The 16,776-nt window shown below is 41.2% G+C and overlaps 1 protein-coding gene across 1 annotated transcript; it reads right to left on the reverse strand.

The window, feature by feature from the left end:
- Positions 1-1,972: 1,972 nt before the first annotated feature.
- LOC143115255 (transcriptional repressor CTCF-like) lies at positions 1,973-15,367 on the reverse strand. The gene is made up of 11 exons (XM_076277224.1): positions 15,328-15,367; positions 8,119-8,436; positions 7,753-7,923; positions 4,442-4,759; positions 4,081-4,251; positions 3,832-3,965; positions 3,595-3,715; positions 3,215-3,364; positions 2,765-2,925; positions 2,432-2,614; positions 1,973-2,122 (listed from the first exon to the last, which is right to left on the reverse strand). Exons 1-11 carry the CDS (start codon positions 15,365-15,367, stop codon positions 1,973-1,975), a joined length of 1,917 nt encoding a protein of 638 aa, XP_076133339.1.
- Between the last annotated feature and the right edge of the window lie 1,409 nt (positions 15,368-16,776).

Here is a 16,776-nt window from a genome sequence, read left to right on the forward strand (position 1 = left end):
GTCTAGTCGGTCCTTTTGCATATCTTAAAAAACTTGACCTTCATTTCTCGTCTCAGACATGCTGACTAATCCATGTGCCATCTGACGTGATGGAACTGGGTCTCATGATGGCACATCATCACCCCATATCACCGCAGTGATATATATGTAAGACAAATCAATGTAAAACACCATCAAATTAGGATGTTTTTATTAAAAACATAGACATAACCGATGCCTTAAGCCCTGAAAGATAATTCTACTCTATGTACAACTTGAAATAATGAGTGTTACAGTATAATGGGTAAGTAGATTACAGGACTCTGTTTTGAACAGCTTAATAAATTGCATTGGCCTTCTTAAACTCTATGTATTTAATTAACATGAAGCTATTGAAACAAGTTTTTACCAGCAATTGTAAGCCCACACTCTCCTTCTTATCACATGTCAATCATGTCACCACAAAACTTTACCTTAACATTTATCCATGTCCTCATCACCTCCAGGATGGACTATGGCAACAGCATTATCTACGGACTACCTAACAAAATTTCAATATGTCCAGAACTCAGCCGCCCACCTTCTCACCTCCACCCGTGGTCGGGGACTACATCACCCCTGTCCTCCACAACCTCCCAGTCAAACACAGGATCAACTTCAAAATACTTCTCCTCACATACAAAGCTCTCAATAACCATGCCCCTCCATACCTCTCCTACCTCCTCATCCACCACACCCCCACTCTCTGCCTCAGGTATGTTGATGCGAACACACTCAAGACAACCAGGACTAAACTAAAACTAAAACAGTGATTTATTTGCATGGCTAGCCCGATGCCGAAGCACCACAATTGAAAAAGCTGTTGGTAGCATCGGCTAACTAGCGCCAGATTTTGGAGTGCAGGGGACAAGCCGAGATGGGCTATGAGACATACGTTCACACTCGGTATCATGTTTCAATACACTTTAGGTCAATATCACACCGGAATTCTCCTTTAATTGACTTCCAGCTTTTCTCTTCTCATTGTCCACATCTCTAGTTTTGTCCAGGTCTGCTTTGTTCTGGTACTTGTGTTTTTTCTCTCCATGTACCTTGTGTTGTTGTTATGAATTTATATGAAAACTATAAAGCGTATTTGAGCATCTTTATAGCGCTATACAAATTAAATGTATTATAATGATTGTGATTATTAAGGTTCTTATTATTGTTGTTATGATAATGATTATTGTAATTATTATTATTATTATTATTATTCATTGCATTCAAGAACAATGTCATGTAGGTGACCAATAAATCTGCTCCAATAAAGAGCAGTGCATGTGAAGTATGTGTGAAGCATTCATTGAAACTTACATGAAGACAGACCCTGAAATCACTGCTCCAACTGCACATTTGGCACAGAATCTCAATTAGGAGGTAAGAGTAAAGCTAGCGGGATACTGATTGACAGCATGAAAATAACTTGGGGAAAGGGAAGATAAGCACATCACATAAAATGAAGGGAGAGTATGCAAAATGGGAAAGGATTTCAAAAGAGTCGACGGAGTAGGATAAGGAAGCCACAGTATATGATTAAGTGGCTGCTGTGAGGAAGGGAAAGGAAAATACATCAGTACAAAATGCATCAACCTATCATTTTAAGAGCTTAAAAAAACAAAGGAAAAAAAGAAAAGCAGTTTAAATGCAGGATGTAGGAGGAAACATAATTTTTAATTCAGCAGAAATGTTCGGATAGAGGACATCGTTTCCAATCTTTTTTATGTTACTAAAAAGAGCAACAAAACTTTATAGTCATTTTCCCCCCAAATGCACTCCTTTTATTCAAACATCCCGGTTGTCTACAATGTCTCCTTCTCAAAGCAACTTTACCCATAACAAACGTAGTCCTGACAAGAAACAGATCAAGATCTATCGGAGGGTTAGGGAACATCTGCTCACAACTTCCCATCAAAGTTCCCATCACAACTTCTCAAACTGCAGGTCTTTTAAAAACTTAAATGGATGCCACTGTTCCTGGCCTGGTTGTCTGATGGTTGCCGCGCATCTTCCTCTTCCTGCCGCGGCCTCTCCTAGGAGGAGCCCTGTTTTTGCCACCGGTGGTGTCCTGGCCATTGCAGTTCTCTGCATGCCGGGCCATGGTGTTCTGGAACGAGACAGGCACCATGATGACTCGTTGTGCTTACTCAGCTATAGATCGGATCAATCATCAGATCAGTGAAGTAGATACACATTCATACTAACAGGGTAACACTGTTTAAACCTGCCTGTTAAGCAAACTTCCTACATATCAAGCTATTGCTTATATGGGCCACTGACACACAGGTGTCTGAAACATCTCACAGAATAACTCATTACTTCCACGGCATCCAATATCAAGAAACCCATCCAAATGGCAAAGTAACCAATCAATGAATCCATGACACTGGTCAGTGGAGGAGAGCCCTATTCTCACCCTGTGGGTGAAAGTTTTGCCACACTTGGAGCACACAAAGGAGGTGGACACGAAGTTGGGGTCGTGGTAGCGGCGGAAGTGCACGTCCAGAGGCTGTTTCTGCCCAAAGGTCTTCTCACAGTGGCTGCAGGCGTACGGCTTCTCACCGGTGTGGGTGCGCTTATGCCTCACCATGTGACACTTCTGTTCACAAAAGAACGCAAGTTAAAATCACGTGTCAAATGGAAGTACAGTATGTGTAGGTTTCTATATCAAATGTGATATCATTATTGCTTTTGTGTCTTCCTATCCAATATGAATGTGAGCGTGGAGAGTGGGAGGAACAAATCTGACCTGTCGGCATGCGTAATCGCACTGGTCGCACTTGAAGCGCTTCTCGTTGTTGTGGGACTTCTGGTGCTGGGTGAGGGCGTAGCGCACGTGGAAGACGGCCTCACAGTAGCGACATTTCCGGCCCTGCTCGATGTACGAGTGCTGCTCACGCAGATGAACATCTGAGGGGGTGGAAAGGTGTGTTGGCTAAAGAGCAGGGTAAGGGTTCCACCAATGAGAAATGTGCTCAAAGAAATTGATAGATAGATAGATAGATACTTTATTGATCCCCAAGGGGAAATTCAGGCTGAATTTCAGACCAAAGGGCTAACAAGAGGCAATCCTTTGTTGCCCAGTAATTTATGAGTGGACTGAGCCAACAGCTACAGCACACAAACTACTGCATTTACAGGACGTATAAACTTTGACTTTGCATTCTATAGTAAAAGTACAAGGATGGTGAATTCTTACTAAAGTGCCTCTTGTGGACAATGACTGTGTCGCAGTGTGGGCAGTGGAACTTGGCCACGTTCTCAGTGTGTTTCTGCAATATGTGCACCTTCATAGTGCCACTCTGGGTGAAGCGAGCGTGGCAGATGTAACACTCATAGGGTTTCTCCCCTGTTCGGGTGAGGAGAGGACAGTCAGATACCACTCACAGGCAATAATTAATTACAGGAAATAAGAGACACACAAAATATCAGAGAGACAGATAGAGAGCAAGATAGAGAGATATGGTGGACAGAGAGGTACGGTTACCGACCGTCTCACAGTAAAGACAATTGGAGCGAGCGAGAGAGAAAGACAGATCGACGTTGAAGACCGAGAGTTGGTGCTGCTGACAGGCTCACCTGAATGTGCGGTCATGTGTCTCTTCAGCGTGTATGTGTTAGTGGAGGCATAGCTGCACAAGCTGCACTGGAAGGGGCGCTCTCTGGTGTGGGAGCGGATGTGGCACTTCAGCTTACTCACCTGGGGGGACAATCAACAAATCGTCAGGGACAATGTCACACAATAGATCACAGAGGGATACATGAAAGAATGAATGAATGAACGAATGAATGAATGCAACAGGAATGACAACTCACCTCCACACTGGCGTAATCACACAGAGAGCACTTGTAGGGCTTCTCGTGGGTGTGCTTGTAACGTTGGTGCCTAACAAGTTCTTCACTGGTTACAAACGTCATCTCACAGTCAGTGTACTTGTGTGGTCTGGTGCCTGGCCAAGAAAAACACAAAGAGCCATCAAACACATCCTGACACATCCAATTAAAAAATAAATGTATGCCTCTTCATTTTCATCTTGGGTCTTGAAAGCTGCATGTGTTGTGTACCTGTGTGTGTGTTCAGGTGGTTTCTCAGCATAGTGACTGTCCTGAAAGCGCGGTCGCACAGGTAACATTGGTGGGGCCTCTCGTCCGTGTGGCTCTTCATGTGGCGGTCCAGGTTGGAGCGGCGGGGGCAAGTGTAGCTGCACAGCTCGCACTGGAATGTTTTCTTCACACCTACATGACACATTTGGGTTAGGCAGGAGTCTTTTCATAAGAAAATTACCCATCATCACTTATGACTAAGATCAAGGGGGATGACATTTCAGTTACTCAGTGACTTCCCCAATTCATGCTACACGCATTCTACTTTAGCACATTCTAATACAGCATGCCACTTAAAGATGGCTGTATTTTAGTAGCTCACCCTTCTTTTTGATTTTGGTGGGTTTGGGTGGATTCATGTTGCCCAACACCTTCTCTGTGTTGACCTCCGAGAGCAGGCCCTCCTGTTGCTCCTCCTCAAAGACGTGCCCAGGCACGTCCATGTCCTTCTCGCCCTTTATGTTGTAGTGCAGCTTGCTCTTCTTTGTCTTCTTGGCAGGGGGCTGGTAGTCAGGGTCTTTGGCCCAGGTGGTGTCCTCGTTCTGTGGTTCGGTGATAATCTCCTCACCCTCCTCCTGGACTTGGGGTTCCTCCTGTGGTTGGAGCTCGTCCTGCTCCAGTTGTTGATCATACAAGTCCGCTTAGAGGGTTAAACATTCTGTCCATCAACATCCATCAAATTATCTGCCTATCAACATCCATTAAACTTTCTGATTATCAACATCCATTAAACTATCTACATTACACTTTTAAACTATCTACTTTTATACCATCAAAATCTATTAAACTGTGTATCAACATCCACTAAACTATCAGCCTATCAACATCCATTAAACTGTCTATCAGCAACTATTAAACTATCTATGTATCAACATGCATTAAACTATGCGTCTATCAACATCTTTTAAACTATCTACATTCAATTTTTAAACTATCAACATTCATTAAACTATGTATGTCAACTATGGCGACACAACAGTGCCATAAAGCACTCGCACAATAAAACATGCATTCGGGCGTATTATATTATTTCACACTTGTAGATATTAACTGCAAGCGCACAAATTCTCACTGTGCACGCACTCAGAGGAACTGTTACCTACTAATGCAAGAAAACATCTACAAAGAGCCTATTATCAACAGCAGCTTTGGGTCTAAGCACCATTTACAGACGCCACCTTGATCTTAAATGCAGATGCTTATGGTTTTGTAAGAAAGGGCAGTTTATTAGTCCCTGAGATTGTAATCTCAAAACCTGAAGGTTTGCCAGATCCCTGGTCGTGTGGCAAGTGTGCACACAAGAATGGGTGTCCCTGTTGGGTAGCTGGTATCCGTTGTTGCAAGTACTGCAAATGCAAGGGAGGCAATAGTTGTATAGCCTACCACTTGTTTTTCCATTTTCTATTTCATTTCCAAAATAGAATAATGAATGAACGCAAAAGTACATGGACCCGATCTGTCTATCAACAACGTTTAAACTATCTACATTCAACTTTTAAACTGTCTATTTTTACACTATCAACTTTCATTAAACTATGCAACCACCATGTCTATCCTAGCAACACCTTAGTAATCATTTCTGCATTTCTGTTTTTTTTTTTTTTAAGTATATTTTTTGGGCTTTTTTTGCCTTGGGGAATGGGATCGAGAAATGACCACAAGTCGGATTCAAACCGTATATAGTACAGGCGCTGTAGCCTGCTGCGCCAGCGCATTTCTTTTTTAACTATGATATTTTACATCACAATTTTGGGGGTAACTGTAATTTAGTTAATTTATTGGGTAACGAAGTAAGGTAACGCATTACAATTCAAATTTAATTTATTTCAAAGTAATTAGTTTGCTCATTCCTGCGTTACTCACAAAATTTCTAATTTATTGACTTATTATTTCCATAGCAGCACACAGTGGTTGCTTATTTAAAATATAGATTAGCCTAAATACATTATTTCATTGTAGAGATGTGCATAAGGTAGAGCACGCATTCTCTCCCTGCACCGCCCTTCCTCAAACAGGTTGGCTTCAGCCCGCACCTCCCCTACGCAAATGAAAACAGTGGCTTGTGCAAGGACTGTTCATGCAGACTACCACTGGTGTGGGGCGCCGATTGGGGTGTGTGTGTGTGTGTGTGTGTATGGGGGGGGGGGGGGTTTGGTGGTGATGAGGGGCTAGGATGATTCTAAGGGTCCAGCACTGACAGGGGCCCCCAGAGCGCCCCCCTGATAATACTAAGCTATATAATATCGGGGGCCCATAACTATTTTCTGTCATCACACAGAGAGCACTTGTAGGGCTTCTCGTGGGTGTGCTTGTAACGTCGGTGCCTAACAAGTTCTCCACTGGTTACAAATGCCATCTCACATACAGTGCACTTGTGTGGTCTGGTGCCTGGCCAAGAAAAACAAGAGCCATTAAACTCATCCTGACACATCCAATTAAAAAATAAATGTATGCCTCTTCATTTTCATCATGGGTCATGAAAGCTGCATGTCAGGGCTCGAATTATCTTTTTGTCTTTAAGGGGGTCTCCCTATCTCATAAAAAGTTGGCACACCCCGCGCATAGCCTAACAAGGCGATACAATGAAATAGCCTAGGCGCAAGTGGCGCTTTTGCGCAGTACAGTATATGCGCACGGCAGGCCTAGGCTTTACCTTGACACACGCACACAACAGACATAGATTTTTCATAGAAATTGATTACTTTTAATTAATTTCAACATATTATTGATTGTAATAGTCCATATCTCATTTCAATTTCACAATACAAAGAAATAGACTAAACGATTTAGTCTGTGCCATTCTCAATTTCACAACGTAACTCATTTAAACCAGACCACCGTCTCAGATAGGCTATCCTCAGTGTCAAACACAATAATGCATGTAGTGTAACTTATACACAGGGGAAAAAGCACTAACTGGCAGAAATGAAAAAAGCCAGCCAAACTATGTTCTAGTAGGCTAATGTGTTGAACCGTGGAAAATTAATAGACGAACAATTTTGGAGTTTGCACTGAGATATTGTCGGGTAGCCCTTGAATATTCCGACATCAGAGATTGCTAACAGGTGTTTCAAAATAGCTGAGAACTTTCCGGAGCTCTGAATGGCAGAGGATAGCTAGATCATCAGACAACACAATCGTTGTAGGCTGCATTATGGGCCATAATTTATGGCTTTGTCAATCAACATAGAATAGGTGAAGCGCAAGTTCAACAGCAAACAGGACTTTTCAGCACGTATCAAACCACGTAGGCTAGCCCAATGAACGCCTATGCAAATAGACAAAACACTCACATCAAAGCAGGGTGACTTCTTCAGATTTGGGAGTGCTGTCAAATCGATACGGTTTGCTCATATAGTCTAGTGGTGTGGTGGTGAAGTGTCATGCTGCGTTCAAAAGCGTAGTGTAGGTCTACGTCCCGTAGTAGCCTATATTTTAATTGTAAGAGATCGCACAGGGATGGATAATGAGTGGTTGTTTAAGATTAAATTACAATGCCAGACACCTTCAGATATGAGAGACCCCCTCAGGTTTTTGACTTTGTTGTTTTCATGGGAGCCAGTCCTCACTCTATGGGAGCTCGGCTCCCTCTGGCTCCCACGTAATTCGAGCCCTGCTCCATGTGTTGTGTACCTGTGTGTGTGTTCAGGTGGTTTCTCAGCATAGTGACTGTCCTGAAAGCGCGGTCGCACAGGTAACATTGGTGGGGCCTCTCGTCCGTGTGGCTCTTCATGTGGCGGTCCAGGTTGGAGCGGCGGGGGCTGGTGTAGCTGCACAGCTCGCACTGGAATGTTTTCTTCACACCTACATGTCACATTTGGGTTAGGCAGGAGTCTTTTCATAAGAAAATTACCCATCATCACTTATGACTAAGATCAAGGGGGATGACATTTCAGTTACTCAGTGACTTCCCCAATTCATGCTACACGCATTCTACTTTAGCACGTTCTAAAACAGCATGCCACTTAAAGATGGCTGTATTTTAGTACAGTAGCTCACCCTTCTTTTTGATTTTGGTGGGTTTGGGTGGATTCATGTTGCCCAACACCTTCTCTGTGTTGACCTCCGAGAGCAGGCCCTCCTGTTGCTCCTCCTCAAAGACGTGCCCAGGCACGTCCATGTCCTTCTCGCCCTTTATGTTGTAGTGCAGCTTGCTCTTCTTTGTCTTCTTGGCAGGGGGCTGGTAGTCAGGGTCTTTGGCCCAGGTGGGGTCCTCGTTCTGTGGTTCGGTGATCATCTCCTCACCCTCCTCCTGCACTTGGGGTTCCTCCTGTGGTTGGAGCTCGTCCTGCTCCAGTTGTTGATCATACAAGTCCGCTTAGAGGGTTAAACATTCTGTCCATCAACATCCATCAAATTATCTGCCTATCAACATCCACTTTCTGATTATCAACATCCATTAAACTATCTACATTCAACTTTTAAACTATCTACTTTTAAACCATCAACATGTATTAAACTGTGTATCAACATCCACTAAACTATCAGCCTATCAACATCCATTAAACTGTCTATCAGCAACTATTAAACTATCTGTGTATCAACATGCATTAAACTATCCTTCTATCAACATCTTTTAAACTATCTACATTCAATTTTTAAACTATCAACATTCATTAAACTATGTATGTCAACTATGGCGACACAACAGTGCCATAAAGCACTCACACGATAAAACATGCATTCGGGAGTATTATATTATTCCACACTATTAACTGCGAGCGCGCAAATTCTCTCTGCGCATGCACTCAGAGGAACTGTTTCCCACTAATGCAAGAAAACATCTACAAAGAGCCTATTATCAACAGCAGCTTTGGGTCTAAGCACCATTTACAGACGCCACCTTGATCTTAAATGCAGATGCTTATTGTCACGAGGCTTGCCGACCAGCAGATGGCGACTGAGAGCACTTCCAGGGGGACCAAGAGGAAGTAACCTGGAAATGCCCATATTTGGTCCTTCCTGCCCCAGAGAATCACCTGGAACTGATGACTGGAGTGATTGTGTTTGTGTTCATGTTTCTCACCTGTGTTTAGTCGTTAACCTTTATTAGTTGGAGTATTTAAGTACCTCTACTTAAATTTGACAATGCATTTTGGGGTTTTCCTGCTAGACCATAGGGATGGGCAGAACGAGGCTTTGTGAAACAACGAAACGTTCGAAGCAATTGCGCCGGAATGTGTCGAGGTTTCGAAACAATCCGACACACGTAACTCCATGGTGACATCTAGTGGCCAGTTTTGCTAACATCACATTTTGACCGTGAAGCACAACTGCTTCAGACGAAGAATATAAATAGCCAACATGGAACGCAAGATTTCGTCCACAGCCACGTGGTTCAGTGGTTAACACACTTGCATTCGGCCGGAGCGGCGTGTGTTTGAGTCCCTGCTGGTGCTTAGAAATTTCAGACTAGTATATGCGTTCAGTAACTAGAACATTTTTATATCTGCCAGTTAGATGTTTTGTTATTTCAGTTTCATAGTACGTTATCCTTTGGAATATGCTGGAGAGGAAAATGCTACAATGGTTTTAAAATGTAGGCTATGCTTATGGCCCAGGGTTTTTTTTTGGGAACATGTTGTAGGGAAATAAAGGATACATGTGAAGCAGGTTAGACTAATCAGGTACAACATGGGAAAAATAAACAACACATTTTTTGTATGTCAACATACATTTTTATTTAGGAATAACAGTTCTGCTGTCTTGGCATTTAATCTGTTTCTTGTTTTTGAATAAACCTCCCCAGCCTTGGAAAAAAATATTTCACAAGGCACACTTGTTGCTGGCATGCACAAATATTTTTTTGCCATCACAGTTAGGTTTGGATAAACCACTCCTCTCCTGCCAGTATTTCAAAGGGTCAGCTGTTCTTGAAATAAAGGCATCAGTCATATATTTTTTTTACTTCTGCTACTATCTAAATATTAACGTCACTAGACTATATCTATCTAAACTATCGCTCACTGTCTGTCTTTAGCCTGTCAATTAATCTATATCACTAACCTATCAATCACAAGAATTAGGGCTGGGACAACGCGTCGACGTAATCGATGACGTCGACGCAAAAAATACGTCGACGCAAAATATGAGCGTCGATTTGTTAAGCATAACGTGTGCTGCTAAATATTTTTAATTTTACACCTTCAGTGTTTTCCATACGTTGACTAATCTGTGGCTGGGCACCACGAAATCAAAACCGGCCACCACACATTGATGTTCTATGTTGTAGGCCTGCTATTTAAATTAAAGATAAGATAACATAATTTCATTGAGCTGCACTTTTTACTCACACAGCCTTTCCTCGCCCCGCCCGCTCTCTCTCGTAACGAGCCCGCTGCTCCTCCTCTGCATGTGCATTTAACAAAATATTCACGATTGTTGAAGGATTGTTGTTGCCACATAGAAGCACTGCATAGAACAGTGGGCTACATTGCTATTAAATCCGCTTAGCATCGTGACCATGCTGCGCAAATTTGTTCAAAACCGCGGCATTAAAGTTAAAGCTCTGCTAAGGTCTTATCACAACATAGTACATTGAGGAGACTAAACGAAGTTAAGTTACAGTATGCAATCAAGCAGTAGCCCTATCTCAAAGCTAACGTTAGAATACTGTTTGGATGTCAAGTTTAGCATGCTTACTTGCAGCTGCTTGTATTACTCGTGCAGGGCTCATTTTATTGACTGTTTGCAAAATCCCGATGGAAATGGAAAAGTGTTTTCCAAGACTCAAAAGTGCTTGTCCAAAGGAGAAGTACGAACTGTTATTTGAAATAACTACGTTATGAATTGCATACACACATCAGCAGCCTTAACTGTGTTAATGTTATTTGCAAGGATTCCCACACGAACGTCTTAAAATGACAGGCACTCAATTAGACATACACTAGCCTACTGAACTTTATTGAATGCTACCTCTGACTAAGAATGCATTACTTTGCACTTGTAGTTACTTGCACTTCAGTCTTTTATTTTGGAATCTTAAGAGCAATAAACATATATTGCAATGTTAAAGAATTCATGTTTTTTCATTCAGATATGTAAATAAACATAAGTTGCTATTAGTGAATTAATGGGGAGATAATCGATAATCGAATCGAATCGAAATCGAATCGGACTGAAAAAATGAATCGTTAGATTAATCGATGCATCGAAAAAATAATCGCTAGATTAATCGTTTAAAAAATAATCGTTTATCCCAGCCCTAACAAGAATGCACTATAAATCGCTATATCTCTATATGTCTCTATGTCGCTATATCTCTCAAAATCTCTCTCCTCACAAAAAACCCACAAAGATAGGATGTGTTTGAATGACTTTTAAGCATTCTGGGACTTTATAATTTAGATCAAACAGGTGTTTACTCGGGTAATTGGCTCGCGCGGCAAGTGTGCCACCTGTCCAAACCTCTATTGAAACACCACGAAGCCTCACTAAGCCATGGTCACGTGACATGGGCGTTTTGAACCACACTTCGAAACACTGTTCGAAACACTTGCGTTTCGGAAGCTCGACACTGTTTCGAAACGTCAGCTTCGAGCGTCACATCCCTACTAGACCATCAGCTTCGGCTACAGTGAATATAGCCTCTGGTGGTCGAACTCTCAATCTGCCGTGACAGCTTATGGTTTTGTAAGAAAGGGCAGTTTATTAGTTCCTGAGATTGTAATCTCAAAACCTGAAGGTTTGCCAGATCCCTAGTTGTGTGGCAAGTGTGCACACAAGAATGGTTGTCCCTGTTGGGTAGCTGGTATCCGTTGCAAGTACTGCAAATGCAAGGGAGGCAATAGTTGTATAGCCTACCACTTTTTTTTCCATTTTCTATTTCATTTCCAAAATAGAATAATGAATGAACGCAAAAGTACATGGACCCGATCTGTCTATCAACAACGTTTAAACTATCTACATTCAACTTTTAAACTGTCTATTTTTACACTATCAACTTTCATTAAACTATGCAACCACCATGTCTATCCTAGCAACACCTCAGTAATCATGGGGTTAGGACGATTCTAAGGGCCCAGCACTGACAGGGGCCCCCAGAGCGCCCCCCTGATAATACTAAGCTATAATATCGGGGGCCCATAACTATTTTCTGTCGTAGGGCCCACATTTTCTAGCAGCGCCCCTGTGTAGCCTACACAACTTTGTTCAAAATTAATGCATTCAAGTTAACTTTGCAAAGTTAGTATGGCCGTCCTATCACAACGTTGTCAATCGCAAACACTAATTTATTCAAACGTCTCTCTACCAAACTACCTGTACATTAATTTGCGGAGGACGAACAAAGTAGCCGTTTGATAAATGAGCCAGTAATGGCGAAATAACCTTTAAGAAATAATCTATACGGCAAAAATCAATGTTGTTTGGGATTTAAATTACCCTATCTAGCGGACGTTTAATAAGGCTACAAGCAATAGAGTCTTAGCAACCGTATGGCCCACATTCAGGTTTGTTAATTAATTCCCCCTAGTTCCTAAGTCTGGCCTATCACCAGACCAAGCTCGCTGGCAGATCGGGCTGGGTTTACCCAGTCTACCTACTTCCAAATCTTGACTGCACTGTAGCCAATTGACTACTTGACAGTAGGTTATTTATATTTTTCTGTAGGCTACAATAAACAAATGTATTTGTTCAACTATGCAAACTTTCCAACATTTACAATGTCAAAATGCAGCAACAGCATGTTACATGCAAGGATGATATGGGTCTATGGAGTCAAAATAGGGTCTTTAATATTGAGAGCTTGTGAAAAGATGTTCACATGTGTAATAAAGTTTTGCAGCTGTGCAAAAGGAGTTCTGCATGTGAAAAGAAATTTCGTACCTGTAGAAATATTTTGTACATGTGTGAAAAAATGTTGTACCTGTAGAAATTTTACGTACTTGTGTGAAAGAAATGTGTATCTGTAGAAATGATTTGTACATATGTGGGGAAAAATGCGGATCTGTAAAAATATTTTGTACACGTGTGGAAAAAATATGTACCTGCACAAATACTTTGTACGTGTGTGAATCTCCTACGCGATGCTTTCCTGCGCAACACTGATGGGGAACGCTGATTGGTTGGCAATAAGCAATGTATTGATTGGCTCTTCAGAAAGGCCGTAAAATTAGGGTCAAAAGTCCATAAGCATTGTATCTCAGTTTCACACTCGTACTTTCAGTGTTGTGCAGGAAAGCATCGCGTAGGAGATTCACACACGTACAAAGTATTTGTGCAGGTACATATTTTTTCCACACGTGTACAAAATACTTTTACAGATCCGCATTCCCCCCCCCACATATGTACAAAACATTTCTACAGATACACATTTCTTTCACACAAGTACGTAATATTTCTACAGGTACATAATTTTTTCACACATGTACAAAATATTTCTACAGGTACGAAATTTCTTTTCACATGCAGAACTCCTTTTGCACAGCTGCAAAACTTTATTACACATGTGAACATCTTTTCACAAGCTCTCAATATTAAAGACCCTATTTTGACTCCATATGGGTCCTCTCAAACTCCACTATGCAGCAGATCTAATTTGAACCTTATGCTAGGCCTACTCTTTGAATGCTGCACCCTGGTTAGAGACCAACTCAAAAGTAAAGTAATGAAGTTACTTTCCAAAATGACTAATGAGTAAAGTAATTTCATTACAATTTAAAGAAGTAACTAGTAATGAGTAATGACCCCAACACTGATTTTCATGCACTGCTAATTCCTTGGAATTGATTTCTAGTTACTTAGTTAATAACTGATATAGCTGTTGTGTCGTCCAATGTGGTATCTGATATTAATCATCATGACAAGTAGCCCAAGTAACTTTAAGGTATGTCACGTTAACTCATGTTAGTTCGTTGGTCGTTGCTAGTTGTCTGTTGCCCTCATTAGCTGCCCTGTGTCTCACCTGGTTACTCGTTGCCGGTGTTGTGTGCCTTCTGGTTTCTCCTTGACGTGCATGCGCTGTGCTCAGTGCTGCCAGAGCGACACTCCCATAGACTTCCATAGGAAACAATGGCGGCGCTTTTCCCTGGCTACTTCCACGTTACGCTGAGCTCAAAAGTTCCTAAATTTGACATTCACGGCTTTAGCCCCATTCACTTCCATTGCTTTCTGCCTGATATTGTCAGTGGTAAGTAGACGAAGGTACGACGTTTTTTTAATTGGCATATGCATTTCCTATACCAACTGCACTAGTAGATACTGGTATTGTTCTTTGAGGTTTATGTGCTGCTTGTTTAACTGATATTTATAGCTTAAATGTTGACCGAAATGTCAAAGCTAAAAGTTAGCCTGCAAACCTTGATGTGGAGAGAGGCTAGCTTAAAGATAATGTTCCTATGTCAATAATGAATTTCAGACAAAACCCATTTGGTTAGCCTATTGTAGTAGGGCAACTTCAGATGATAGGTTGGTTGTCAACAGATTTTTATAATGCTAGAACTATATATTTCAGACTTGATTGCGTTAGCTTACGTTAGCTAGTCAGCTCATTCACATACATTGTTAACGATGTAGCTGCTATGAGGGGGAACACGAACTCAGGGTTCGTAAACCTATTCCAAGATCAAATTCAAGCACTTTCAAGGTCAATTTTCAAGCTTTTCCAGCACTTTACAGCGGTGGCAAATGACGTTATTATACGAATATACTAACTCAAAATTTTCACTTTTTTATCATTTAAAGATGGTTTTAACAGACAAAATTGTGTTTCTTAATAGCAGGAAAAGAAATTAAAGGAAAACTTAAAAATGTGTCACCTATCTGGAAGTAGACTTTGCTTGCTATCTAACTGGCTGAGTCAATATACCAAAAAAAAACATTAAAAAAATAAATAAAATAAGAAAAGAAAATAATCACCCAACAAATAACTATTCTTTGCTGAATATGTGAACTCAAACTAATGTTAAGGCTGCTCTTTCATGACAGTCAAGACTGATTATGTCTCTTTCTTGCCTACAAAGGCATGCAGACAGGCCTACATTTGTTAGCATGAGCTACCAACCAGTAGGCTAGCAATGCGGAGATGTGACGTTGGGTGACGTAAAGATGACTGAGTTGTCATATAATTTGATAAATTTAACTTCTTGCCAAAAGGCACGATATGCACATATGCATGGTGTTTTAATGTCTTTCCACTTGTAGGGCCTATAAGCATTAAACCACAAAACTGAGCTGAAGTTTGACATGACCAAGCCAGGATTCAAATACCGAGGTCATGGGTGTGGGGGTCCAGGGGGTCCAGGGGCATGCCCCCAAGGAAGAAATCTTTTTAAAATAACCCCTTAAATGATGACTTATGGTGAATATTGCGGAAACTAATAGATACATTTACATAAATATAATTTATACATTATAGCATAAATCACACTTAGAAATACAGCCTATTAGGCATATGGTACATTTATAAAAGAGTAGCCTATATATGCCTATGAAAGACTTAACCATAGAGGGCTGTAATGTAAAGGCTATCATGATCATTTTGCCGTATGACGTAGAAACATTTGTTCGGTTTATAACATGTTTTGTTTATAACCAACACACTTTTCCACAATATTCTACTTTTTTAGATGCACCTGTATATTTCAAGAGCATTTTCTCCAATTGGTTTTGAGGATATTTATACTGATCTCTGCTCCATCTTTATTTAAGAATGCTCTGCTTCTCCTCATCAGAGTAGTGAATGTTGCATTTATAAATTGCAGGGTCATAGGCTGCGGAGCTTGTACCTTCTGACACAGTGAGTGTCACATCTTGTCTCTCACTCACTTGTGAGGGCCCTTTGCCTATTATTTCCCTCTCTTCTCCTAACTCTTTCTCCTCATTTCCACCTTTCTGCCTGATTTCCCTTCTCCCGTCTCCTGTGTAAATAACTGACCGATAATCAATATCATGCTTAGATAATATCCATATAAATATCTACTATTATCTACTATCTAGGCTACTATCAGTGCAGGTTAGCTAGCTGCAACTCCACTGAATTTCAGCATAACATTTTGAGTAGGCCTTGAAGTCAGCCTTTGTTCAGGTCTGACGATTATTTATTTTGGACAATGGATTTGTGGGTATTGAAGTTTATTTGAGCTGCGTGAGACACTGTGTTGCGTCGTTAGTTAGGACAGTTTTTTTCAACCTTTTTTGTGCCACGGCACACTTTTGACACTTAAAATGTCCCACGGCACACTAACATCCTGTGTGAAGAAAAAATAAACATACCATAGCATAGCCTAAAATTTTTAAATAATACACAGATATGGCCTTATTATGGCTTCTATGCAAGACCTGCTCAATAAAACAAGCGCCCTCTGTTTCATTTGTAGGTGACTATATCTAATTTAATTGTAGTTATGAACTGGATATGTGATGATTCTGTTAATACTGGATATGGGGCCCCCTTTGTACAATGCCTGCATACCACAAATAGTGCAATCATACAATCAATGAGAGCATGTGGTTATACATTATTTGATGCAACAGTTGCTTTTCTGGACCAGTGAGTGACATTTGGGTAATTTTCTGCGGCACACCTGATGATCTCTCACGGCACACTAGTGTGCCCCGGCACAGTGGTTGAAAAACACTGAGTTAGGACATAGCTCCGCGATAGCAGTCAACTGTACTTTCGTTTTGACATGTCAGAGGTATATCTACAACTACGTG

The sequence above is a fragment of the Alosa pseudoharengus genome, unplaced genomic scaffold (genome assembly GCF_046254945.1).
Source record: "Alosa pseudoharengus isolate Yale_2024_CS ecotype anadromous, Long Island Sound unplaced genomic scaffold, YU_APseudo_1.1 YU_APseudo_1.1_scf_9, whole genome shotgun sequence".
NCBI classification, from domain to species: Eukaryota; Metazoa; Chordata; class Actinopteri; order Clupeiformes; family Clupeidae; genus Alosa; species Alosa pseudoharengus.

Bases quoted from the DNA above. Each gene is read 5' to 3' on its own strand.
- LOC143115255 (XM_076277224.1), bottom strand. From the start codon at position 15,367: ATGCCCCTGGACCCCCTGGACCCCCACACCCATGACCTCG. The intron at 4,760-7,752 runs GTACACAACACA...TAACCCTCTAAG, and splicing joins CCACCTGAACACACACACAG to CGGACTTGTATGATCAACAA. The intron at 4,252-4,441 runs GTGAGCTACTAA...TGTGTCATGTAG, and splicing joins CACCAAAATCAAAAAGAAGG to GTGTGAAGAAAACATTCCAG.